This window comes from Cydia splendana, chromosome 24 (assembly GCF_910591565.1).
Source record: "Cydia splendana chromosome 24, ilCydSple1.2, whole genome shotgun sequence".
Taxonomy (NCBI): domain Eukaryota; kingdom Metazoa; phylum Arthropoda; class Insecta; order Lepidoptera; family Tortricidae; genus Cydia; species Cydia splendana.
Genome location: NC_085983.1, coordinates 9,920,337 through 9,947,053, shown reverse-complemented (window position 1 = coordinate 9,947,053; position 26,717 = coordinate 9,920,337). Strand labels below are relative to the sequence as shown.

At 38.6% G+C, this 26,717-nt stretch overlaps 1 protein-coding gene across 6 annotated transcripts in view; it reads left to right on the top strand.

Annotated features, from left to right (window-relative positions):
* Nucleotides 1-13,657: 13,657 nt before the first annotated feature.
* Nucleotides 13,658-26,717, top strand: part of LOC134802317 (uncharacterized) — a 56,021-nt gene continuing 42,961 nt past the window's right edge. For 4 of the 6 annotated variants that reach the window (XM_063774915.1, XM_063774912.1, XM_063774911.1 and 1 more), the window contains exon 1: nt 13,659-14,093. In XM_063774915.1, the coding sequence (XP_063630985.1) occupies nt 14,091-14,093 (3 nt within the window). In that variant the 5' untranslated portion in view covers nt 13,659-14,090. Of the gene's footprint in view, nt 14,094-26,717 lie in introns of all 6 variants that reach the window. The other 2 variants (XM_063774914.1, XM_063774913.1) reach the window with 2 other exon arrangements.

Sequence of the window (26,717 nt, the reverse complement as noted above, 5' to 3'; positions counted from 1 at the left end):
ATCTTTAAAAATGGATTACTAGTTTATATCTATTACGCATGCTCTATGTTTGTCTATTAATATCATGTCTCGGTCTTAGAATAATCTCTTAAATTAAAGTCTTATATTATAATTACAAGTCTAGTTATTCATATCGCTACAGATTTAGCAGGTTCATTTACATTGTTCGGTTAAACCGTGTCAAATTGTACTGTTAACGATGGTAACTCGTGGTTTAACAGGTTAACCCCGGGTTAGTGAATGATGTAAGTGGCCCATAGCCAACGATATCATAAAAAAGTTTACATCTTCTTAATTGACACATAACATAAGAAGATTTTAATTAATAATTAATAAACGAATAAAGGCCTGAAGGTCGGATGGGCGTTCACCTGCGGAATGCGTTGCGTATGCGCTGACGTAATTAAAGTGCGGTGTCCACACGTCGAGGCTAAAAAAATATTAATCTTCGTTGTCCCCGTGGTATCGAAACGTTGGAGGTAAATTTAAAACCTAATTTTACGCGATTAAATCCCGTCGTCGTGAATAACAATGAAAACTAAAATAATACTTCTTTAATTATTAAACATAAATAAATAATTAAACAATAGTATTGTATGTAAAAAAAAAAGAGAATAAAAAAATAAAATAATAAAAAAAAAACAATAGTCGGTAGGAATCTCAGTATTTAAAATGACAAGTACAAAACACATCAAAGTATTTTTTTCTATCCTTTGGCGACATGTGTTTCGTGGTCGACTTCATTGCAGTTGACTAAAGAGTTTCGTAAGAAGCCATTATAGTTGAGTCCCCATAATTCAATGCAATTTTGCGACATTTGGCATTTTTAGGTTATAAATTGTACGGAAATGACCCCTGTCAGCGTACCCTTCCAGTTTGAAAAATACTATAATATCTGCGAAGAAATTCAAAGGTGTATGTGAAGTCCCCAATCCGCATTGGGCTAGCGTGGGGACTATAGCCCAAGCCCTCTCGCGCATGAGAGGAGGCCTGTGCCGAGCAGTGGGACGTATATAGGCTGAAATGATGATGATGATGAATAAGTACCATCACCTACACTGCTAACCGTACATCGGTGGACCTTATGCCTTTTTTCATAAGGTTCACTGATGTACAGTTAGCAGAGTTGCTGTTTGTACCTATATATGGCCCTTTAAATTCTCGACGTAGTTACGTAATGTCCTTATTATACACAGGGTGTCGTAATGGAGTACCAGATGTACTGGAATAGTTACTTACGATACAAGTGCAAAAAATAGGAACTTCGGTCTCTCTACCTGGACTGAAATTTTTGTTTGTTTTGTTTGTTTTCTGGAACTGGAACTCCCTTCGGTCGTGTTTTAATTTATCGCCACTCGTTGCGAATTACCTATTCGCAAATGGATCTATATCTGAATCCCTAAAGTCTTTTCTCCTATCTTTGCATTCCCTAATATTGTTTGTCATAATGATCAGTTGTCCTAACACTAAAAACCCTAATTTTATTTTCCCTAATTATTGATTACTTATCCTAATGTTATTAAGCATATTTTCTGTTTTGCGAGGGTCGCAGTTCTAACCCTAACCTAACCCACTTTTGTGGCAGCAAGTTCTAAAACCTAACCATTTTTCAGAACCTTACATTATGGAAAATAATCGTTATGACAATTGATCGTTAGGGCATGTGCCCATTAGCACAGAATAATTAATAGTACTACCGTACAGAAAGGAAACTTCCTACTAAAACGAAGTTTGACAGCGGTTCAGGGTCGAATCTTGCTGTCCCTTTCTAATATATGGCACTATCCCTTTCGGCTATTTAGGGTTGTCATAAATCAAGTGATTATCTTATCTGTGGTCGTGCACGCAAAAGGAAGTCAAGTGGTGCCAACCCTAATAATTGCTCGGAGCAATGCTGAGCCGAGCGGAGCCGAGTTTGACCGAAGTCAGGAGTTTCGCACCCCTGCCATTAGGACAAACCAGTTAGGGCAAGTGACTTTAGGACAAACGTTGTTAGGGATTCAGAATGACACCCTTCGCAAATGTATCGTACAACGTTTTACAGTACATATGGTCATTTAAATTTTCGACATAGTTGCGTAATGTGCTTATTTATAGCACTGGGTGTCGTAATGGAGCACCAAATGTACTGTAATAGTTACTTACGATACAAGTGCGAAAAATAGGGAATTCCCTTCAGTCGTGTTTTAAAATTCGCCACTCGTTGAATTTTCAATTTTCCGCACTTGTATCGTAAATAACTATTAGTGTTGGCAGGGGTGCGAAACTCCTGACTTCGGGCAAAGTCGGCTCCGTTCGACCCAGCATTGCTCCGAGCAATTATTACGGTTGACACAACTTCACGTCCCTTTGCGTGCACGACCACAGATAAGATAATGGCTTGAATTTTGACAACCCTAAATAGTCGAAAGGGATAGTGCCATATATTAGACAGGGATATCAAGATTGGACCCTGAACCGCAGTCAAACTTCGGTTTTGTAGGAAGTTTCCTTTCTGTACGGTAGTACTATTATTTATTCTGTGGTGTTGGGACGGTCCCGCAGCATCCTCTCTCGTGGCCACCGTCCGTTTTCTCGCACCAGTGAAAGCGGCGCCCACGCAAGCTTTCGCCCAAACGCAGAAACAATATGGCGGCTCGTAACCAATCACACACGGGATCATCTGCCATCTTTGGACACCTGTGGTGTTGGACATATTTAAATTTATAGTAAAACCATACTAGCATAGAAAAATATAAGTAAGAAAAGAGTGCTAACTCCATACATCAGTTTGAAACGCGAGTTATTTCGTAGTCGACATCTATAGTATGTATCTTTAGGTATTTAAATAAAAGTAAACAAATAATTTGTACATTTTCGGGTAGTTATAACATTTATTGGTGAACCAACCAAATACAAAAGCGCCTGGATCTGTCACTGAATGACCTGACTTTAACCTACATTATTTGGTCATGTAATGTTTTCATCTACCCTCAACTGACTTAAGGAACCATTTGCGGGAAGATTTTGTTTACTCTTTTTAGAGTTCTGTATCCAAAGGGTAAAAACGGGACCCTATTACTAAGACTCCGCTGTCCGTCCGTCCGTACGTCCGTCCGTCTGTCACCAGGCTGTATCTCATGAACCGTGATAGCTAGGCAGTTGAAATTTTCACAGATGATGTATTTCTGGTGCCGTTATAACAACAAATACTAAAAAGTACTGTAGCATTACCTTCGGATACCTCCTTCCTTTTTCTGCGTACTATATTCCAATTCCAGCAATTAGCTTTCCACATCCGATCATTCTGACTTGCTTATTATGTCTGCGATCACATTACGATACTTCGTGAATTATATCTGAAATTTACAGACGTTAATAAGACTCTCGAAGTCCTTATCAACCCTCGGGATACATGGGAAGACTGGGACTTCTGCCTGGCTTACTTTGGGCTATTATTTCTATGACTTTCAATATGCAATGCGGCCCTAAGCCACCTCAATACATACCTTTAGGTTTTTCCAATTATTTTATGTAATCTTAGGAGAATTTCATTAATTTTAATGGTGAAAATTCCGGGATTCTTTCATTGTTTACATTTTGCAAGATGAAATCTCAGAAGTGCCATATTGACCCACCCGTACAAACCTGGAAAATAAACGTTACCTACCCCTGAGTTCTTACTTTTAATCACTTCTCACCTTCTCCAACCTTCATCCTTCCAGCTGCTCAGTTGCGTGCTCTACCAACTCATTGGCAGAGCACGTAACGCGACAGTACGGAACCCTCGGTGGGCGAGTCCGACTCGCACTTGTCCGGTTTTTTAAATACCTTAAGATACAGACTTATAGGTTGAAGCCATTTGGCCTATAATATCACGTAGAAAATATTATTTGGAACATGTTGTGCCCACTGCTGGGCAAAGGCCTCTCCCCAGTTTCTCCAAATTTAACGTCTTAAAATTTATTATTCTGTTTAAAGTAGATAGTTTATTGAGCAATCGGGACTTGAAATACCATAAAACAAATAAAGAGTATAACTTTGTTCAAGTTTCGAAACAAACCGGGAACTCTAAATCTTGATAAATCGTGGTATGGTAATACCACGGTATCAGTTACGTAATGAATTCTCGAAAAATGGGACCAATTATAGGGCGTTCAACTTACTTTACTGCTGTGGCGCAACGACCCGAAGTGGATCTTGGCCTCCGACACCAAAGACCGCCATGCTACTCTGACCATGGTCTAATAAAACATGGTCTTCTATTCCCAGAGTGACACGGGCCTACGTCACAATAACATTGCCACTTTATTTCAACATAACATGTTACATGGGTACATTATACCTATGGTTAATAAGTTAAAATATTTCTTTATAATTTTCATTCATATGTATTTTATCTTAAATTTTACTATAACACGTCATTTTTAATTATTCGTTAGCAATATCTTCCGATTCACGAAAGAAATTTCAGACGTTCGGGTAATTCTGTTTACATTACTGGCAACACAGGATAGCGCTGTCACATTTGACAATTCGGATCTAGATAACTTCATGCCCTGACCGTCATCCTTGTCGAACGCGTGTTAATTGTTATTTCCTTCTCGCTCAGTGTCAGCAGTCGCAGTGTTTTCCAAACTTTTCACGTCGTAAGCTTGGTAATTAATGTGTAACTGTGAATTAGTTTTTCATACGTTTGTCTTGTATAGATAAATAAAGTTTAATTTAATACATTAGATTTGTTTTATTTTACTATGTTTCTACATGAATAACTTAAAATTAATGCCGTTAAAATAATTTTTACCGTTGGTTAAAATTCTCCCACCTTTTAAAGTTTGAGAACCTGTAAACAGCATGATGACGTAGGCCCGTGTCAGTTAGGTCATACGCGAATCTCGGAATAGAGTACCAGGCGGAGTATATTATTATACCATTATACCATACTCTGACCAAAGCCGCTTCTGTCCAGGCGCCGAGTTCGCTAAGGCCTTTCTGTACTTCGTCTCGTCTGTACGGCGTTCAACTTATGTCCAGAATTCGACGCCACGCTTAAGAGGGGGCTGACGCAATGTAGTTTTTATCGTTTTTATGGGGTTGGCCGCGGTTGAAGTATTTAGCAGATGGCGCCAGCATAGCTTGTCCGGTCAATCCCTAGAAATGTGTCAAATTTTTGCTTTTAAAGTTAGCTTGATAAAAAAAAAACACGAAAACATACATACCTACACCTTATAAAACAAACAGCCGTATTCGAACAATGCGGTACGTCAAATACTAGATATTGAAACGATATGGATCGGATATGTCAATGTCAAACAAAGTGTCAAAAGTGACGTTTTTGTTTGTTTCACACTGACATAATATCCGATCCATATCGTTTCAATATCTAGTATTTGACGTACCTCATTGTTCGAATACGGCTGAAAGTCCCCCGCCGCGCCGCGTCTGTCTGTTTGTGTGTATGTAAGTATGTTCGCGAACTCAAAAACTACTGAACGGATTTTCATGCGGTTTTCACCTATCAAGGAAGGTTTAGGTGTATAAGATTGATCTCTTCCAGACAATCTTTGGGTAGTGGAGGTATTTCACAGGTCAGGATTGGATGGGACCATTTACATTTGGTGAAGTGGAATTCCTAATGAACACCAAAAAAAAAAATGTCATAACCTTTTGCGTCGTCGTTTCTTCTTTTGGAAAGCTATAAAAACATTGTATGATGCAAAAGTGACTCGAATATTTAACCCAATACACCCACCAACTTGTTAGTACTATTAGGCAGGTGTCATAATTCAGTCACAATGCCATTCATAATTGAAAAGTGACTTGCTCGCTCATCCCACTCTCACTGCGAAAGGCAGTCAAACCACTTAGTTGTGTGATTTGCTTGTGTTTGTAGGAGTTGTTTACAAAATTCGTGCCATACGGCGTTTCTAAAAGGCATATTAATTTCTTAATTAAATAGTAGTAGTTCAAATAGTAGAATAGAATAGAATAGAATAGAATTTCACTGTATTTAAAATTAATTATTTTTCACCATGCTTGAAATAAAGCACCAGAAGATTAATAAGAAAACGTAGACAGTAGTTATTTTTAGACACAATTTCTATTTTAAAACCCGTATAAAACTATAAAGAGTAGGTAATTTGATTGTGACGTCAGTGTGACGACATGCTAGTGTTTCATATAAATTCCATAGTAGTAAAATCGTTTTGACAGTTCGAAAAAAGAAACTGATTTGACTAGTAGCTCTGCTAGTAGTCAAATACCCTATTCTTTGAATCTTTAAGTAAGGCGAAGTAATTTAATTGCAGTACCATTTCGTACTTTGTTACAATCACAATACTTACAATTAATGAGGTCCCTTCCCTTGCGTAGCGACTTTCATGATGATTAGAAGATGCTTATAGAAGATGCTTTATTCAAAAACGCTTAATTTAAACTTAATTAATACTGGCATAGATTGGTTATAAAGCGTTTCTGAAATGGTCTCCACTCAGCATAATGCCAAGGAACCTTTGAGGTCCCCGACGCTGGTCTTCCGTGGAGACCCTTTCGAGAGAGCGCAACTATAATTGTGATGATTCTCACTGTGACAAGGTACAGTCGACGTCAAAGATATGTTTACACTTTTCGCCTTATTACAAAGGAGTAAGGTGCAAAAGTGTAAACATATCTTTGACGTCGACTGTACGAAATGGGACTGAAATTAAATTCATACCCCGTACTAACAGGAACCGTAGAGGCCATTGCGTATATCTCAGGACTGGCCTTACGGGCACTAAAAATGGAGCATGAATGGGGCCAGTACAGGTCAGGTCGTTCAGTGACAGTTCCAGGTGGTTTTATATTTGGTTGGTTAATCAATAAATGTTATAATTACCCGAAAATGTACAAATTATTTGTTTACGTTTATTTAAGTACCTACCTAAAGATACATAGTTATACTTGCGTTAGACTGCAGTATTTGCTCGAATTCGTGAGTGACACCGCTGAACTAGTACCATTTTTAGTGCCCGTAACCCGTAAGGCCTGTCCTGAGATATACGGCGTGTATACGGCAATGGTAGAGCCTGTATATGATGTAGGTAAAGCCAGCAGCAGAAGATGCTAAGCGGGCGAGGTGTTCACAATTACCTTGACACGCTCTTATTCAATTAACAATAAAATCACATCAAGATCATTTTGAACATCTCGCCCGCTTAGCAACTTCTGCTGCTGACTGTACGTAGCAAAGAATACAATAGGTACTCACGTACTCACGTACGTATTATTAAAAAAATCGTTTATTTCAGACCATTGTATAAAAACGAAAGCCCCAAACTGAATAACCAACACAAACTTAAAATATACAAACATACAAACCTACAAAACGCGGAATTTATTAACAAAGGGCCGAATATGCGTGACATTTGCCGCGCGACGCCATATTGTACCACAGACAATTGCGTCACGTTGCCAAATATTTTTAAAAAGAAAGCAGATCCGCATTCTGCCAACCTGACGGATATGTTACGTGTTTTGTGAGATTTAAAAACAATATGGCGATTCAGACGTTTACATAACATCACATCTTTCGATCATCTTCTTAATAATCCTAGTTTGTAGATAGGTATAGGTAGTTTGGCTCAGGACTGTCATTTCAAACATAGACAGAGAGAATCATACTGTCTTTGTCTTACGCTAGTACTAGCACTAAAAGAGTATAGTTTACCCGGTTCTTACTGACGGACAAGTTGTGTTTGCCAGACTTTATTAATAATCTGGCAAACCAATTTTGTCTATAAAAAGTTGCAAATACGTAAGTGGGCCGGTCGATCTACCATAGTTTTTAATTTCGCGCTATTTTATACTAACCAATTGGTTTTTTTTACATTTTAAATCTGGTATTTATTGTAAAACAATAGGGTATTCTCCTACTAGTCAGTTTCTTTTTTTTTAGAACTGTCAAAACGATTTACTAATATCTAATATGGAATTTATATGAAACATTACATCGTGACGTCACGGTCAACTCACCTACTTTTTATATATCTATTCGATTTATTAAATAGAACTTGTGTTTAAAAATAACTGCTATCTATGTTTTCTAATTTATCTGGTGTTTTATTTCATGCATGGTGTGAAATAATTTATTTTAAATACAGTCAAATACCTCTATATATGTAAGTTTATCAACATAGTTTATATTCATATATAGTCTTGTGTACAAATTCATTTACTTAAAAGACACTGCACCTACTTATTCTTTCTGGTTTGACCCATTGGTTGACTGGTAGAGAATGCCTCAAGTAAGGCATTAAGTCCGCAATTTTTACTTGTGTATTGTGCAATAAAGATTAAAATAAATAAATAAATACCCTATTTTAGTACATATAGATAGATAGATTTTTTACAAATCGAAATATAAATGTCGTATTATTCCAAGCAACTAAAAATAGCTTGACTAATTAAGCCAATCAGGCGGATACGGATGCGACATTAAAGAGGCATTTCACTGACTCACTTCCGCCGGCTTCGCGTAAAGGATGTGGGTAGTTCGTCATCACAGGTTCACTCATGCTGCCTTTTTTGCTAAACTTTGCTTATAGCTTTCACACATACTTCCTAAAGGTTTTTTATTAGTATAGCCTGCCAAGCCGTTTCCGTCAGTAGAAAAAAGGGTTATCGTCCCATAGAAAATTTTAATTTTGTGCCTTTTTCTACTGACAAAGTTGTTTGACCGGCTGTAATAAGAAACTTGAACGATTGGGATGTTATAACAATCCAGAACTTAAAAAAAAAACAAATTAAGTAGGTATTAGTTGCCTGTTGAATGAAAAGTAGATAAAGTCAGCGAAAAGCTTGTTTCAAAAATGAAATTCTTGACAAAAAACTTATTTTACCATTGAGCCAACTTTAACCTTTTAAGGCATTTTTCATGGTATTTGCCCGTGAGGATTTGAACCCGGGACCATCGGTTTCATAGGCACGGTCACTACCCAGCTACCCACTAGGCCAGACAAGACCCACTAGGTCGTCAAAGTTACGTATCTTTAAAGTTAGGTTAACCCCCACTTAAAGAAAAAAAATCGGACAAGTGCGAGTCGGACTCGCCCACCGAGGGTTCCGTACTTTTTAGTATTTGTTGTTATAGCGGCAACAGAAATACATCATCTGTGAAAATTTCAACTGCCTAGCTATCACGGTTCATGAGATACAGCCTGGTGACAGACAGACGGACGGACGGACGGACAGCGGAGTCTTAGTAATAGGGTCCCGTTTTTACCCTTTGGGTACGGAACCCTAAAAATATTGTGCAATATTATATGTAATAAGTACCTACTTATTGTTTTGTATAAATTGAGGTCATGAGGCGTGAATGAAAGAAAAGAAAATATCTGATAATATTTTGGCGCGCACGGCGGTGACAATTGCGTCATACTGCCAAATTTATTTTAAAAGAAAGCTGTTCTGCAAACAATTACGGAATTAAGAAGGTTACGTGTCGTTCCATTTAAAGTTGTCATTCGTATGTCAAATCCAAGTATATACACATACAAGTACAAGTAATGTTGCGACATTACCAGGGGGCCGATTCTGACCCTTTCGGGCATTCTCGGTTCCGTTCGGCTCAGCATTGCTCCGAGCAATTATTAGGGTTAGCACAGCTTGACGTCCCTTTGCGTGCACGACGACAGATAAGATAATGACTTGAATTTTGACAACCCTAAATAGCCGAAAAGGATAGTGCCATTCATCAGAAAGGGACAGCATGATTCGTCCCTGAAACTCTGTCAAACTTCGGTATTGTAGGAAGTTTCTTTTCTGTACGGTAGCACTATTACTTATTCTGTGACATTACCGCGGCGGCGTTAATGTCACCGCTGTATAATTTATATAATTATTTATATAAATTATACAGCGCTATAATTTCCTTGATAAATTGAGTGACGTTTGCCACCTTTTGGTGGTTAATAAAACATATGGCCTGCCTGATGATAAGCGATCACCCTAGCCTATGGACGCTTAAAACGTATGAAACTGACTGCAATCGATCGATCAAATGCAATGCAAGTAAGTAACTAAGCTAAATAATAATAAGCTAAATTAGCTATAATAAAAAATAATAAATAAAAATGATTTATTCAGTAACTTAATAGCTTAACAATATGCAAGCTGGTGTCTCTTTTTAAGTATACAAGATACCTGTGTCAAGAGACACCGCTCTTCCTTACTGGTTTGCTAATAATTGTTTAGCGATATAACATAAAATTTAAAAAAATCCCGAAATTTCGTGATTTCCCGGGTATTGTTCACCAGGTCCAGTTCAAAATGCCCGTTCCCGGGAATTCTCGGGAAAAATCAGTCTCGGGAATTCCCGGGATCATGCCCTTACACCATCCACTAGGCCAGACAGGTCGTCAAATCAATCAATGAATCAATTTAATGGATCTTTGTTAGGATTTAATAACGTTAAAATGCCTCCTTTCTTATGTCAGGTGTTAGAGAACAAATTGTATGTTAGATCATATCTCATTGACAGGTCGACACTCGACACATTCTCGACACACTGTAGATTGTCTATGATTAGCCACTTTCTATTGTGCCAAATATTAGGGATATAGACTGTAGGTACTTATGTAAAAAAAAATTTTCTTCTCGTCGACTGTAATGGTTTAATTTAGATTTCGTATACCAAACAGTAATTGGGTACTTTTCTTGTATGGGCTCCCAACTCAACTATAATATTCATTTCGAAACGGTTTAGTCAACTATAATGAATTTGACCAACCACGTGGCGCCGCGGTCCAGTGGAAAAGACACCAACGCGAGACTATTTCATGACTTCATGAGTAGGTAATACCAAGTAGGTAATACCTATTCATATATCATGCACGCGTTGATGCGTTTTGTACTTCTTACCTAATTTTCTTTAACTTTAATATTCATTTCGAAACGGTTTAATTAGTCAACTATAATGAATTTGACCAATCACGTGGCGCCGCGGTCCAGTGGAAAAGACACCAACGCGAGATGACTTCATGAGTAGGTAATACCAAGTAATACCTATTCATATATCATGCATCATGCACGCGTTGATGCCTTTTGTACTTCTTACCTAATCTTCTTTAATTATTTAAGTTTTATAGTAGAAAATTTGGAGGATATAACTAAACAAAGACGCCTTGTTTGTAATTTTCTGTACAAAAGTCTGCTGATTTTTGCGGGGGAGGGGCACGTGAAATGTATACGTAACGTAAAAATAGCCATGTCAGATAAACGTCAGTCCATACAATGTGTATGACCATTGGCCACCTATTTTCGACAGAGGGGAACGCCTGTTAATGGCTACTCCGTTTGGTAATATGTATGTCGCAGTCGGATCGTATAATCCGCCGTATTACATTACGGCTAGCCGTTTTCAAAAACAGGGGCGTTTTGAAATGCGGCGGTTTAACGATTAGCCGGATTGAATGCGGCTGAATGAGAATCCGCCGGAATGTATTCGGCGCCATACGTTCTTCAACACGGCTAGCCGTAATGTAATACAGCGAGTCATTAGCCGCCGCTTTGACAGTTTTTAGTTCCCATTTTTAACACCCGTGGCGCTGCCTGACAAACGCTGGGGTGTCCATCAAATCTGGAGTTCGTCGGACTGTTTCTTTTCAAAAAACATTTCTTTCGCAGCTTAACTAGACGGAGCCCCGCTTCGCGGGGCTACTATTTCTGAGCGGTTTGCCCTTCGGGCATCTGAAGCTACCTAACGAACCTAACCTACCTACCTATTGATTTAGTGAGACGTCCGTGAAAACATTACACTTTGGGGAAAAAAGCGTAGGTAGGTAAGTAGGTTAGGTTCGTTAGGTAGCTTCAGATGCCCGAAGGGCAAACCGCCCAGAAATAGGAGCCCCGCTTGCGGGGCTCCGTCTATTTAAGTTGCGAAGGAAATGTTTTGGAAAATAAACACATGTAGTGCGGTGGGACCATGGTAAAAATAAATTAAATTGCAAACATTGTCAAACTCCGGTTACGTAGGCGACCGAAAGAACTGGTCACTCTACAATCTAAAATAGTAGTACGATGCGGCTAAACGTTGGCCGCCTTATTGAAGAACGTATCGCAATGACAATCCGGCTAATCGTCGAACCGCCGCATTTCAAAACGCCCCTGTTTTTGATAACGGCTAGCCGTAATGTAATACGGCGGATTATACGATCTGACTACGACATGTATATATCCTCTAAGGTAGAAAAGTATTATTTTAGATGGCTCGTAGAAAATTTATTGTATACAATAGTGATATAATCAAACTTTTCAATCTCTTACCTTTATTAGGCCACTCAGCAAGCTTCTTGGCCTAAACACGGTACTCGACTAAAAAACTCTCTATTATATCACGATTGTATAAAATATTAATTTCACACCGTGCATGAAATAAAGCACCAGAATATTAATAGAGAAACGTAGACAACAGTTATTTTTAGACACAATTTCTATTTTATAAATCGTATAGAACTATAAAGAGTAGGTAACTTGACCGTGACGTCATTGGCTAGTGTTTCATATTAAGGGTTGGCCGGTCGAAGCATAGTCTAATAAAACATGGTCTTCCATTCCCAGAGTGACACGGGCCTACGTCACAACAACATGGCCGCTATATATAGCGCTATCGCATATTATCATATAGCGCTGTCGCATGATGACGTAGGCCCGTGTCAGTTAGGTGACCTAGAAAAGACGGGAATGGAGTACCAGACGGAGTATATTATTATACCATGGGTCGAAGTATTTAGCAGATGGCAGTCAATCCCTACAATTGTGTCAAATCCTTCTTTTTAAGTTTTTTTTTTGCCCTGGATGCCAGCGCTTTAAGCCAAATCTCATAGAACTAAACTAGAAACAGGGGAAAGCTATGATGGTGCCATCTATGCAAACCTTTGACAGTTGCCAACCCCATTCCATAGTGGCAAATCGTTTCAGCAGTCCGAAAAAAGAAACTGATTTGACTAGTCAGAGTTAGACCAATATATATTGGTCTAACTCTAGTCAAATACCCAAAGAAAAGAAGGAGTAGTCATTTATACAAATATCCAGTAAGCTTGCTACCAACATCCCAAATCTAATTTTTTTTTTGGGTCCGTACCCAAAGGGTAAAAACGGGACCCTATTACTAAGACTCCACTGTCCGTCTGTCTGTCACCAGGCTGTATCTCATGAAGCTAGACATTCTGTTGCCGCTATAACAACAAATACTAAAAACAAGATAAAAAAAATATAAGTGGGGCTCCCATACAACAAACGTGTTTTTTTTTGCCGTTTTTTGCGTAATGATACGGAACCCTTCGTGCGCGAGTCCGATTCGCACTTGGCCGGTTTTTATTAGAAAGAAAAGCGATCCAATCACCGACCGATTGTCAATATTCCACTGACATTAACACACTTTTTTAATTTAGAAACCTTATCAAAGAGCACGGCATTCAACAACAGCGCCCCAAATTAAAAAATGTCGTAACCCGACCGACTCACTTTCATACTCACTTATGTAAATTTGCAAAATTCTTCACAGATCCGCCACGGGCGCGGCTCACAAATAAAAGAGAAAATGTACGTATAAAATATCCTGGTTTACAACTATTACAAACCAAAGCAAATAAGCCTTTAATACCTTTAGTTAAGACTCGTTATCGCTTTTAAATCGACGAAGATGATCGTAAGCTTTACACGAAAACAAACTGAAGATAACAATCAAAACATTTAAAACTTTAAAGATTTGAGGTTAGGACTCACATTTGACCGCTTGACGTGTTAATGTCAACTGACAGCAAAGTTGACTCAAAATTATTACAAAATATGTCCTAATACATTTGAAATAAGATCGAGAATAGCTTGGGATTTTCTTAATAAGAGATTGGCTACAGGTTTTCATACACCGCTCTGCCATATGGGAAACAACATCCCACTTTCTTCGGCAGAGATCTTGACACCGCAGTCTCGATTCGAACTCGAACGCGGCAGACAGTCGCGTTAAAAAAAACATTTAAAAAAGTTCAAGCGCGCCAAAGTGTGTGACATTAGTGGGTGTTTTTTTTTAAGACCATTTTGTGCCTGGATTTTGGATACTTTTCATTGGAAAAATGGTGAGTCATTATCATTAAATAATTACTAAACAACAACAAATAATTAATAAAACAAATACCTATAAATATATTTTTCATTTTTTTAATATTTTCTGCCCTGTTTAAAAAGTTTTCCATTACCGGAAGTCATAGAGCTTGCGACGTTTTTTTCTTAAAAAGTCGGTCAAGCCCAGCCTAAACGATGTCACAGCACTCACAGCAATTAAAATGCAATGTGGTGTGTCGGCCAATGGTAAACGATGATCATTAATTAATTAGTTAACGGTTAACTCATTAAAACATCGTATGCATTATCCTGGAATTTCCTCAAGTTTTCCGGTTGAAAGTCTGATAAGTTGTATTCAGTACCCCTATAGCGTTTTTCGCACTCGATGGGCAGGATGAAAGGGATCATTTTAATACAATTTTGCGAGATTTGGCGTTTTTAGGTTATAAATTATATGGAGATGACACCTGTCATCCTACCCATCAAATTTGAAAAATATTGTAGTGTAAATTTCATTCGATAGCGTACGATGTACGCGTTTGCGTTAAGTTTCATTTTGTATGGAATTTTGAGTTTCCAAAACGTCCCGCTTGGCGCGCTGTTCAAAATCCCATACAAAAATAGACATAACGCTAACGCGAACGCTCGTCACGTGATCGAATGAAATTTACACTAGGGATTCAGACTTTTATAAAGCTTTTATTTGGTAGACTTGGAACAAGCTAACCCTTAACCAAATCTGCTTGGCGTTTGCAATGACAAAGGAAATGTCATCATTAAAGCCACTACTACTACTACTACTACTACTATGAAAATATGACGCTTATAATGACATTCCCACACTTTAATCTGTTGAAGTCGGGTGCAAAGTTAGTTTAGACCGATTAGAGGGACTAACTGTTATTATCTTAATTTGACTACCATTTCGTATGTATCTCTCTCAGTAAGTTAAAGGTTTGCTGGAAGAGATCCCTTAAGGAGATAAGTTCGCCTTTGTACACATTTAACCAACCTACCTACTTGTTTTGTGAACTACTGTTACTTAATAAGTATTCAACATTAAAGGAAGTTTACATATGTTACCAATATTACTGAATTACTTACCTGAGTATAAGTTACTCGAATTCTAGGCTGCATTATGTCACTAATATGCGGGTACAGTATGTAAATACAATAAATAATGGTATACCATATTTTTTTGCACTCCAAAGCGCGCGAAAATATCAGACAGTTTTAAACCATGCCACACGATCTGAATTTGAAAAATCGGAATATAGCTTTTTATCTCTAGTTTTTATTGTGCCTAAAATAAAATAAATATTAGGGGACATCTTATTACACAGATCAACCTAGCCCCAAACTAAGCAAAGCTCGGACTATGGGTGCTAGGCGACGATAAACACCCATGACCCAACTTACATACCTACCTACATAGAAAACACCCATGAACTCGTGTGATCCTCCACAGCCGGACCACCTCGCCTGATTGCGCTCAGTTTTTAATGGCGAAATGTACCTCTAATGTACTTCATGTACCTCGTCGGAAATTGAACGTACCTCTGTAGTTTGGCAGATATATGCGTTTAAAAGGGGTCCGGCTGGGGAGTAAAATCTGCAGCCGGACCACGCCTGGATCCGATGATATCTGTTATTTTGAGATATAATTTAAATAACAGATGAATGTACCTGTTACGTACCTCTGAATAAATCGTTTTTTTATTAAAAAAATGGTCTCATAAATGAATTTTCATACATTTCATTTTTTGAGTATACGCGTAAGCGCCTGTCAAAAAATAATAGCAACATAGTAGAAAACAAATGTATTTAATTCGGGCAAGTCATCTAACGTGTCAACTTGATACAAATGTGGGTGGTTATAGAGAGTATTTAAAACCGACACGAGTTGCGAATTACCTTTTCGCACGTGTATTGTACAACGTTTTACAGTCACAGTTGAAATTCTCAGAGATGTTGCCGCTATAACAACAAATACAAAAAAAAAATAATATAAAAAATATTTACGAGGGGCTCCCATACAACAAACGTGATTTATTTTGCCGTTTTGTGCGTAATATATACATAAATATTAGGTATACGGACATTCTTATAGTAGACCAGCCAGCGAAAGAAAAGTCTTCTAGAAATCGATTTTCTCTCATGTCGTCCAGGATATGGGTGAATATGGTATCGATACATTCAGTGTAATGCCTTGAATCCAAATATATGAGATGACAAGCGCGAAAGTGGTGGGGATAGTTGCTGTGACGTCATAATTTTGGCAGTATAATTTTTTTTAAATTTTCGTTTAAACATACCATGTGGGGTACCAAATGAAGGGGCTTTGTGAGTAGATCACAAATATGTAACATACTGTAACATTTTCAATACTTGGTCTAACAAATTAATAGAAAACGTTCAAAAATTTCACAATCCACAGTTGACTTCGAACTGCTATAAATTGAAAATGGCTGAATGGATTTGTCCAAAATACATACCAAGTGACTGTGAATATCCTTTACATAATGTTAAAAAATGATTAACCAGATATATCAAAAAATAAAAAAAGTACATCAAGTTGAAAAAAAGTATAATTAACCGTTACATTAAACTGCAACTATTATTAAGGGGCTACCCGAGGTTTTCATCAATTTTTGACAAGTTTTGAAATCGTATCTCCTTTTTTTGCACTACAGATAGAATTACAAGACAAACGGTATTCGGTTTTTCAATCTTTTATCTCCGGTCTTGTCCACCGGATTTTGAAAGAAATGAATAAGTACTTTATTTTTTATGAATTTTCTAAACATTGTCTAAAAAAACACTTTTTTCGTATCTAATTTGCAGTGAAGGATCTGACATGTACGAAATCTACGTATTTGGGTTCGTCTTTGACGTGTCGAAAAATGTGTCCAGGGTTTTAATTTTAAACTAATTAACACAAAAGTTATGGCCAGGAAACCAGTTTTTTAGCCAAAAATTGTTCAACTTTGATGCCAAATATCTCGAAGACAATGAACTTTGAAGCAAACATGGGATACTATAGATAGTGCTTAAAGCCGTTGCTGTTAATATAATAAGCTACAAAAAACATTAGAAAACTAAGGGATTCAGATCGAAGGTCAGTGGCGTGGAGTAGCCCCTTAAAACAACCCGACTGTTGAAATATATTTTTGTAGTGGTCTTTTTACTAGCTTTCATTTGGTACCCATATTGCTGCAGTAAGAAAACAAAAATCTCCCCCCCCCCCTCCATTTTTCATTAGCGGGCTTTTTTTTTCAAAATGTATATAGCCTGTGTGACTACCATAATTCTGACGAATTCAACCACCCCTCATATATCAAAAATCGTCCAGCCGTTTGGGGTGTAGGGCTTGTCAAATAAAAATACATTATATACACAGGCTAATCAGGCTATACACATTTTGAAAATGACGCCCGCAAACTGGTAACAGTTTCGCGATATTATAAATTTTGTTTGTGAGAATGTACCTTTTGTGTAAATAAATTAAAAAATGGAGGGGGGGTTTGTTTTTTTTCTTACTATAGCAATATGGGTACCAAATGAAAGCTAGTAAAAAGACCACAACAAAAATATATGTCAACATTGGGTTTTTTTGTTTGTTTTAATAATAGTTGCAGTGTAATGTAACAGAAACCTATACTTTTTTTTTCAACTTGATGTACTTTTCTTATGTTGTTATATATCTGGTTAATTATTTTTTAACATTATGTAAAGGAAATTCACAATCACTTGGTATGTATTTTGGACTAATCCATTCAGCCATTTTCAGTTTATAGCAGTTCGAAGTTAACTGTGGATTGTGAAATTTTTGAACGTTTCAAATAATTTTTTAGACCAAGTATTGAAAATGTTACAGTATGTTATATATTTGTGATCTACTCACAAAGCCCCTTCATATGGTACCCCACGTGGTATGTTTAAACAAAAAAAAAAAAGTTCGTAATGCCGACTTTATGACGTCACAGCAACTATCCCCACCACTTGCGCGCTGGTCATCTCATATATTTGGGTTCAAGGCATTACACTGAATGCATCGATATCATATTCACCCATATCCAGGACGACATGAGCGAAAATCGATTTCTAAAAGACTTTTCTTTCGCTGGCTGGTCTACTATAAGAATGTCCGTATACCTAATATTTATGTATATATTACGCACAAAACGGCAAAATAAATCACGTTTGTTGTATGGGAGCCCCTCGTAAATATTTATTTTATTATTTTTTAGTATTTGTTGTTATAGCGGCAACATCTCTGAGAATTTCAACTGTGACTGTAAAACGTTGTACAATACACGTGCGAAAAGGTAATTCGCAACTCGTGTCGGTTTTAAATACTCCCTATAACCACCCACATTTGTATCTAGTTGACACGTTAGATGACTTGCCCGAATTGAATACATTTGTTTTCTACTATGTTGCTATTATTTTTTGACAGGCGCTTACGCGTATACTCAAAAAATTAAATGTATGAAAATTCATTTATGAGACCATTTTTTAAATAAAAAAACGATTTATTCAGAGGTACGTAACAGGTACATTCATCTGTTATTTAAATTATATCTCAAAATAACAGATATCATCGGATCCAGGCGTGGTCCGGCTGCAGATTTTACTCCCCAGCCGGACCCCTTTTAAACGCATATATCTGCCAAACTACAGAGGTACGTTCAATTTCCGACGAGGTACATGAAGTACATTAGAGGTACATTTCGCCATTAAAAACTGAGCGCAATCAGGCGAGGTGGTCCGGCTGTGGAGGATCACACCCATGACTCAGGAATAAATATTGGTGCTCGTCACACAAATAAGTGCTCTTGCCGGGATTCGAACGAAGGACCATCGGCTTCACAGGCAGGGTCACTAAAGTTAGACCAAGAAAAGTCTGCAGTGATTTTGATAGTCCACGCAGTGCAAGTGTTATTTATACGTTTTATATTATTTAATTTCATAGAAGTTTGACGTTTAAAATAATACTTGCACTGCGTGGGTTATCAAAATCGCTGCAGACTTTTCTTGGTCTAACTCTACCCACTAGGCCAGACCGGTCATCTATTGGCGAAATCATCATCAATTTGATGGAAGCGATATTTTTTAAAACAAGCAAAAACTTTCGTACGGTACACTCAAACATACATAAATCGAGTGTGGTTGCTAAAAAATTTGACTTAAGTAAAAATTAATAATATACAGCGAAAGTTGAAATTAGTAGTACGTGTCAAATCCTCATTTTTTGTAGTTTCAGCTTGCGAATTAGTTATGTAGGTACCTATTATTTTCTTTCGTATTTTCGTGTGTAAAGTGGTTATCAACTTATCACACTATATATATGTATATGCGAATCCTATGCGGATCGGAAAGGCTTACTTTGCACTTCAAAAACGGATAGCAAAGTTGCACTTTGCTACTGATAGCAACACTTTTTTTCTCCTATTAGGATCAAAAGAGCTCATGATTCTGAGTAGAAATAACATAAAAAATCCTAATTTTGAAAAAAAAAGTGAAGGGACAACTTTAAATAAAATGGCCCATAAATTTAACTTACTCTCGTTTGCAATATTCAACTTACGCCCCATGTTGCACAATGTACTAATTCATCCCGGTCGTCACATTCGTGTTTATTGGGTACAGCGAGTGATAGTTGCTCGCGCACTCCACATCCGGACGCGTCATGGAGGTCGCAAGAAACGATAATTAAACCTTTTCTATTTGTACGGGTAAACGGTGGAAATGAAACATTTTTAGGGTTCCGTATCCAAAGGGTAAAAACGGGACCCTATTACTAAGACTCCACTGTCCGTCCGTCTGTCTGTCAACAGGCTGTATCTCATAAACCGTGATAGCTAGACAGTTGGAATTTTCACAGATGATGTATTTCTGTTGCCGCTATAACAACAAATACCTACTAAAAAGTATTAAGTACGGAATCCTCGGTGGTCGAGTCCGACTCGCATTTGTCCGGTTTTCCGCTGTTCTTGGCCGCTACGCGAGTAGTCTTGCCAAAAGTACCAATAACGCTCATTGCCCCTAGCACCCTAAACCAGGGGTGCGAAACTCCTCCCTTCGGGCAAACTCGGCTCCGTTCGGCTCAGCATTGCTCCGAGCAATTATTAGGGTTGACACAACTTGACGTCCTAAAAAGCCGAAAAGGATAGTGCCATATATTAGAAAGGGACAGCATGATTCGACCCTGATTACCCTGAACCGCTGTCAAACTTCGGTTTTGTAGGAAGTTTCCTTTCTGTACGGTAGCGCTAGAGTAGGTAAGGACGTAGGTGTTATTGACGGAGTGAACTGCGCTGTCAATGATTTGTTTTTTTTTTTTATCAAATATTCTAGGTATTGTAGCGCCACCTATTTAAGGTTTTTTAACGGACACTTTTTGATACATGGAGATTGTTTTCCTTACCTTTACCTTCCATAGTTTTGCGGTCACTGAATTGTCAAACGTCAACTTTTGACTATCAGAGTTACCGCACAATGAATGGAAGTGTACAGCGTCATCTCGTTTACCTGTCAAATTCGAAGCACGAAATTGTTTTAGATTTTACGCATCTTACTCTATCTTACTCAATCGATGTATCTTTCCTCTAACATACAAAAGCATGAATCTAGGATATACCTGGATCTGGCATGAGTGGTGGGGGTAACTGACAGAACGGGATAGTCTTATGTATCATTCAGTAGGAGTAGCAGCGAAAGAGCTATTATTGTTTGTCCTTGTCACAGTCTCACATTTTATTTGTTTCCCAGCTTTTTTTAGTATGGATAATGGTGGGCAACAAATGAATTCGACCAATCACAGTGTCGCATTTGCGTATGTTTTGTCCCTCACGGAGGCACGCGTATACCACTTCTATACGATCCTACCTTCTATGGCTAATATGGAATTTATATGAAACATTTCATCGTGACGTCACGGTGAACTCACCTACTTTTTATTTTCTATCCGATTTATTAAATAGTAATTGTGTTTAAAAATAACTCCTATCTGTGTTTTTCTATTAATTATCTGGTGCTTTATTTCATGCATGGTGTAAAATAAATTATTTTAAATACAGTACTGTCAAACGTCAACTTTTGACTATCAGAGTTACCGCACAATGAATGGAAGTGTACAGCGTCATCTCGTTTACCTGTCAAATTCGAAGCACGAAATTGTTTTAGATTTTACGCATCTTACTCAATCTTCGAGCTCGAAGTACTCAATCAATGTATCTTTCCCTTCGAGCAACACCGGCTTCCGACACATCGGAAGGGAGGGGCCCAAGCGATATCTCACCGTACAAATCTTTCTGCCATTTTTCGCGGGGGGAAAGGTGCACACAGTCGCACTTCTCACACACTTACATACAAAATCCAATCTGTAATGACGACACAAATACATAGAAAATGACACACGTCAAAGACAAATCTTGCAAACCTCGATCTCTTTTTGTGTACGGACGAGTGACAAGTGTCACAACACGCACACTAACACATTTTCGTTGAAGTATGTTATTGTATTCTGTGAGATGAGAAGTCGGATTTGTCGCTCGACCGATCCGCAATTTGTACTGAGCGAGCAAAATCGATAAATCCAACAATTACATGAGACTAAAATATAATAATTGTGTTTGAATGTAATTAAACGTATGATATGTAAAAAAAAATATTACATATAAAATGTAACACTTTCTTTTTGTATATTTGATGTCCCCGACCTCGTTTTATAATAAAAAACCGAGCAAACAAGCATTTTTGTGCAGCAGTGTTCACGCGCGCGTCTGGACTCGGTCTAGTGAAAAATCCAAGTGCAACTAGTTTTATTACCCGCGCTAGATTAGATTGACGCGTTAATCTTGTACCTCGGCAGAGGGGAAATAGTGCGAATGCCGCCACCCTTCCGTGTTGCTCGAAGATCTTTCCTCTAACATACAAAAGTGACATGACGAAAATATGACATTGACGTGTTTCGGCAGGAAGTTGCATTTCCAAAGACAATTTTCGCATTGTTGCCATAGACAATTGAAGGTGATTCTGGTCTTTGTTGTCGCTTGGGACATCTTTACTTAATTTGACATAGTGACTTCATTGAATGCTTAACAATAACATATGGTACCAACTTTATTTAATCATGTTTCTTATCTTATCTTATGCCCGTCAATAGCATTCATACAGAAATACCTACGCGACCAGGGTGCGTAGCCAACAGGCCAGTCGTTTACGCTCCGTAGCGAACCACAAGAGGGATTATTATGGTCTAAGAGCTAGCCACGGCAACAGGTATGCAATTAAGTGTTATGTATACGTCATAATTTCATAGAAGTTTGACGTTTAAAATGACAGTTGCACTGCGTGGGCTATCAAAATCGCTGCAGACTTTTTACGGTCTGGCTATAGTTAGTATGCCATACTATCATTATTAATTAATCCGGGCGCCTGGCAGCTGTTTAGCGGTGGGTGTGGGAGTGGATGAGCAACAAAGTGGTTGTAAAATCAATTGAAGGTGTGCAATTTATAGAGCTCTGTGTTTGGTGTGATATAATAGCTAATTATGTATTTAATTCAAATATAACAAATATAACAATGCCAGGCGTTTTATTTGGGGGAAAAGTAGTGCCTGGTGATGAAAATACACAATCACTTGTGCGCCTGCAGGAAGATCACGCCTAGGTAAGTGTTAGGAAAAAGTAGAAGACATACAGACAGTGCAATTTGCTCGTGATCTTCCTTTTTCCCCAAATACCCGCCTGGCATTGTTATATTTGAATTAAATACATAATCAGCTATTATATCACACCAAACTAAGAGTTCTATAAATTGCACACCTTCAATTGATTTTACAACCCCTTTGTTGCCCATCCACTCCCGCACCCACCACTGAACAGCTGCCAGGCGCCCGAATTCATTAATAATGATAGTATGGCACACTAACTAGAGGGATTTCGTTGCTCTATAAATTGCATACCTATATCCGTGGCTAGCTCTCCGGCTATTAGGAATCCAACCCATATAGGTTGTGAAGAAATACCTTTTTGTACACCTTAACCTTCCTTAAGAAACACTCTATTGATAGGTGAAAACAGCATGAATATCTGTACAGTAGTTTTTGAGTTTATCGCGAAGATACATACATATATGTATACAGACAGACGCGGCGGGGGACTTTATTTTATAAGGTGTAGTGATTACAACAGTCGCTACTCGACTTAGGGCCACTTGCACCTCCTTGGGGTTAACCCGTTAAACTGTTACCCCGTGTCAAACTGTACTGGTAACCATGGTAATTCCAGGATTAACCGGTTAACCCCGGGTATGTGGGATGGTGCAAGTGGCGCTAAATGACTAACGAATTTCGTACCTACAAGCCTTTAAACATGCGGTCGGCAACCTTTTAGCAGCCAAGGGCCAAATAGTAGTTACTGAAGTTGACGCGGGCCGCATCATCAGCATCATCATCATCATCATCATCATATCAGCCAGAGGACGTCCACTGCTGGACATAGGCCTCCCCCAAAGAGTGCCACAATGACCGGTCTTGCGCCACCCGCATCCAGCGGACTCCTGCGACCTTAACCAGGTCGTCAGTCCACCTTGTGGGGGGTCTACCCACGCTGCGCCTTCCGGTACGTGGTTAATACGAGTATTTGGTTAAAAATGTCCATCAACTTTCGAGACAGCATCTAGTCGGAACTTATCACCGGCGTTGTGAGAACTAGTTAAAACCATTGTGTCTAAATTTATGTAAATTGGACTCTAAGCGCGGTTCTTTTGTCGTAATAATTACTGTTTTCTCGTGTATAATTAAACTAGCCTCTTCCTTAGTTTTAAGAGTTTTTATCAATCATCATCATAGCAGACAAAGTCGCGAGCAGAATCTATTATTTTATATGTGACTTATTGTGACTTTTATATGGACTGTAAGTAGCATAGTATCCATTGCAATTCAATTTATATCAACCACAAGTGGAATGACTGACCTCGGCCAGAGGATAAGCCTGGCCTTTTTAGTATTTGTTGTTATACGCATGTTGTTAGACGCAAACGAAATACATCATCTGTGAAATATTCAACTGTCTATCACGGTTCATGAGATACAGCCTGGTGACAGACGGACGGACAGTGGAGTCTTAGTAATAGGGTCCCGTTTTTACTCTTTGGGTATGGAACCCTAAAAATGGTTTATCTCTTCATTCATTATTGGACTTAAAGTACGACTCACACTTGTCTCTTGCGGGTTTCAATCCAAATTTCGGACACAAATTGACACAATCACAGAATAAATAATAGTAGGCACTACCGTACAGAAAGGACACTTCCTACAAAACCGAAGTTTGACAGGAATTCAGGACGAATCATGCTATCCCTTTCTAATGTATGGCACTATCCCTTTCGGCTATTTATGGTTGTCAAAATTCAAGTCATTATCTTATCTGTGGTCGTGCACGCAAAGGGACGTCAAATGGTGCCAACCCTAAGGCTAAGCGCGCACCACGACTTTTTGTCGCGCGATAATTTAGTCGCAGAAATGTAACGTATGAGTTTATGCGGCAGTGCGCGCATATGCGACAAAAAAATCGCAGCGATTTTAAAATTGTGATTTGTCACATTTTTCCGCGACTGCTCGCGACGCGATTGTCGCAAAGTGAATTGCAGCATACGGAGTTGTATGGCCCCGCGCGCACTGCGATAATAAAATCGCACCCGGACCTCAGTCGGCATTTCGCTCTCCAAGCGTCAACATGTCGGAACCTGCTGCTGAAGACGCTAGATGTTGACCATTTAATTATGGAAATAGAAGATCACCTTTGTGGTATAAATACTCAAAGTCACACAGCGATCGCATATTAAAGACAACGTTTCATGACAAACGACTGGTACGAAATCCATGTTGAGAATGAACAAATCGTCGACTTTTTCATCGCAGTGCGCGCAGTGAATTTTCTGCGATATATTACAGCGCGATTCTAAAATCGTGTCGCAAAAACTAAAATCGTGGTGCGCGCTTGGCGTAACAATTGCTCGGAACAATGCTGAGCCGAACCACAGAATAAATAATACCTAGTACTACCGTACAGAAAGGAAACTTCCTACAAAACCGAAGTTTGACAGCTGTGGGCCGAATTCGGCATGATATTAATATTGCACTATCCCTAAAATTGACAAATTTCAAGCCATTATCTTATCTGTGGTCGTGCACGCAAAGGGACGTCAAGTTGTGGCATCCCTAATAATTGCTCGGAGCAATGCCGAGCCGAACGGAGCCGAGTTTGCCCGAAGTCAGGAGTTTCACACCCCTGGCCGAACGGAGCCGAGTTTGCCCGAAGTCAGGAGTGTCTCCCCACTGACACAATGTAAATGATGTAGGTACTTACCTAACCATTTCATAACTTGTGGTTTTCATTGTGATCTTCAGGGGTCATTTTATATAGAAACGGAAATCTTTTTCTAATTCAGCCATAACCCCGCTTACCACAAAGCATTTACAGTAATTTACAAATGTGTATGGAATTTGTTTTTCACTCTTTACTCTTATAATAATCGAAAAATCGGAAGAAAAACCGGGCAAGTGCGAGCCGGACTCGCGCACGAAGGGTTCCGTACCATCATGCAAAAACGGCAAAAAAAACGGTCACCCATCCAAGTACTGACCCCGCCCGACGTTGCTTAACTTCGGTCAAAAATCACGTTTGTTGTATGGGCGCCCCACTTAAATCGTTATTTTATTATGTTTTTAGTATTTGTTGTTATAGCGGCAACAGAAATACATCATCTGTGAAAATTTCAACTGCCTAGCTATCACGGTTCGTGAGATACAGCCTGGTGACAGACGGACGGACGGACGGACGGACGGACAGCGGAGTCTTAGTAATAGGGTCCCGTTTTACCCTTTGGGTACGGAACCCTAAAAAGTTAACAGAAGGGGCATGCATGAATAGGCGGATTAGTGTACAACAAGCGCTGGTGGCCTAGCGGTAAGAGTATGCGACTTTCAATAGTTTCAATCCGGATGTCGCGGGCTCAAACCCCGGCTCGTACCAATGAGTTTTTCGGAACTTATGTACGAAATATCATTTGATATTTACCAGTCGCTTTTCGGTGAAGGAAAACATCGTGAGGAAACCGGACTAATCCCAATAAGGCCTAGTTTCCCCTCTAGTTTGGAAGGTCAGATGGCAGTCGCTTTCGTAAAAACTAGTGCCTACGTCAAATCATGGGATTAGTTGTAGGCTCCCATGAGCTGTGGCAACATCGGATAACGCGAGGAAGAAGATTGTACGACTTTAAATAACTATATAATAGAAAAGCGTCATTTCAATAATATAAGGTATATAAGATAAGATCAGTCGGATCCGGAAGTTTCGAAACTTATCGCGAGAAAGGCTTCTAACCGGTTAACTGTGCCACAGTATAAGTAATGGGCAGTATTCAGATCACAGTGGATATATTTTATTTTCATTTCTCATTCTCTGAAAGAGGGTCATTGTTGTTCTAAAAGGTGTGCAGAAAATGATACGTTTCTGCACTAGAGCATTTTAGGTTCCAAGTACGATTTTATTAACTTTTTTACGATAAGCAATTGAAATTTGGGTATAAATGGATTTGTTATACAATTTCCATTCTGATATTTGACT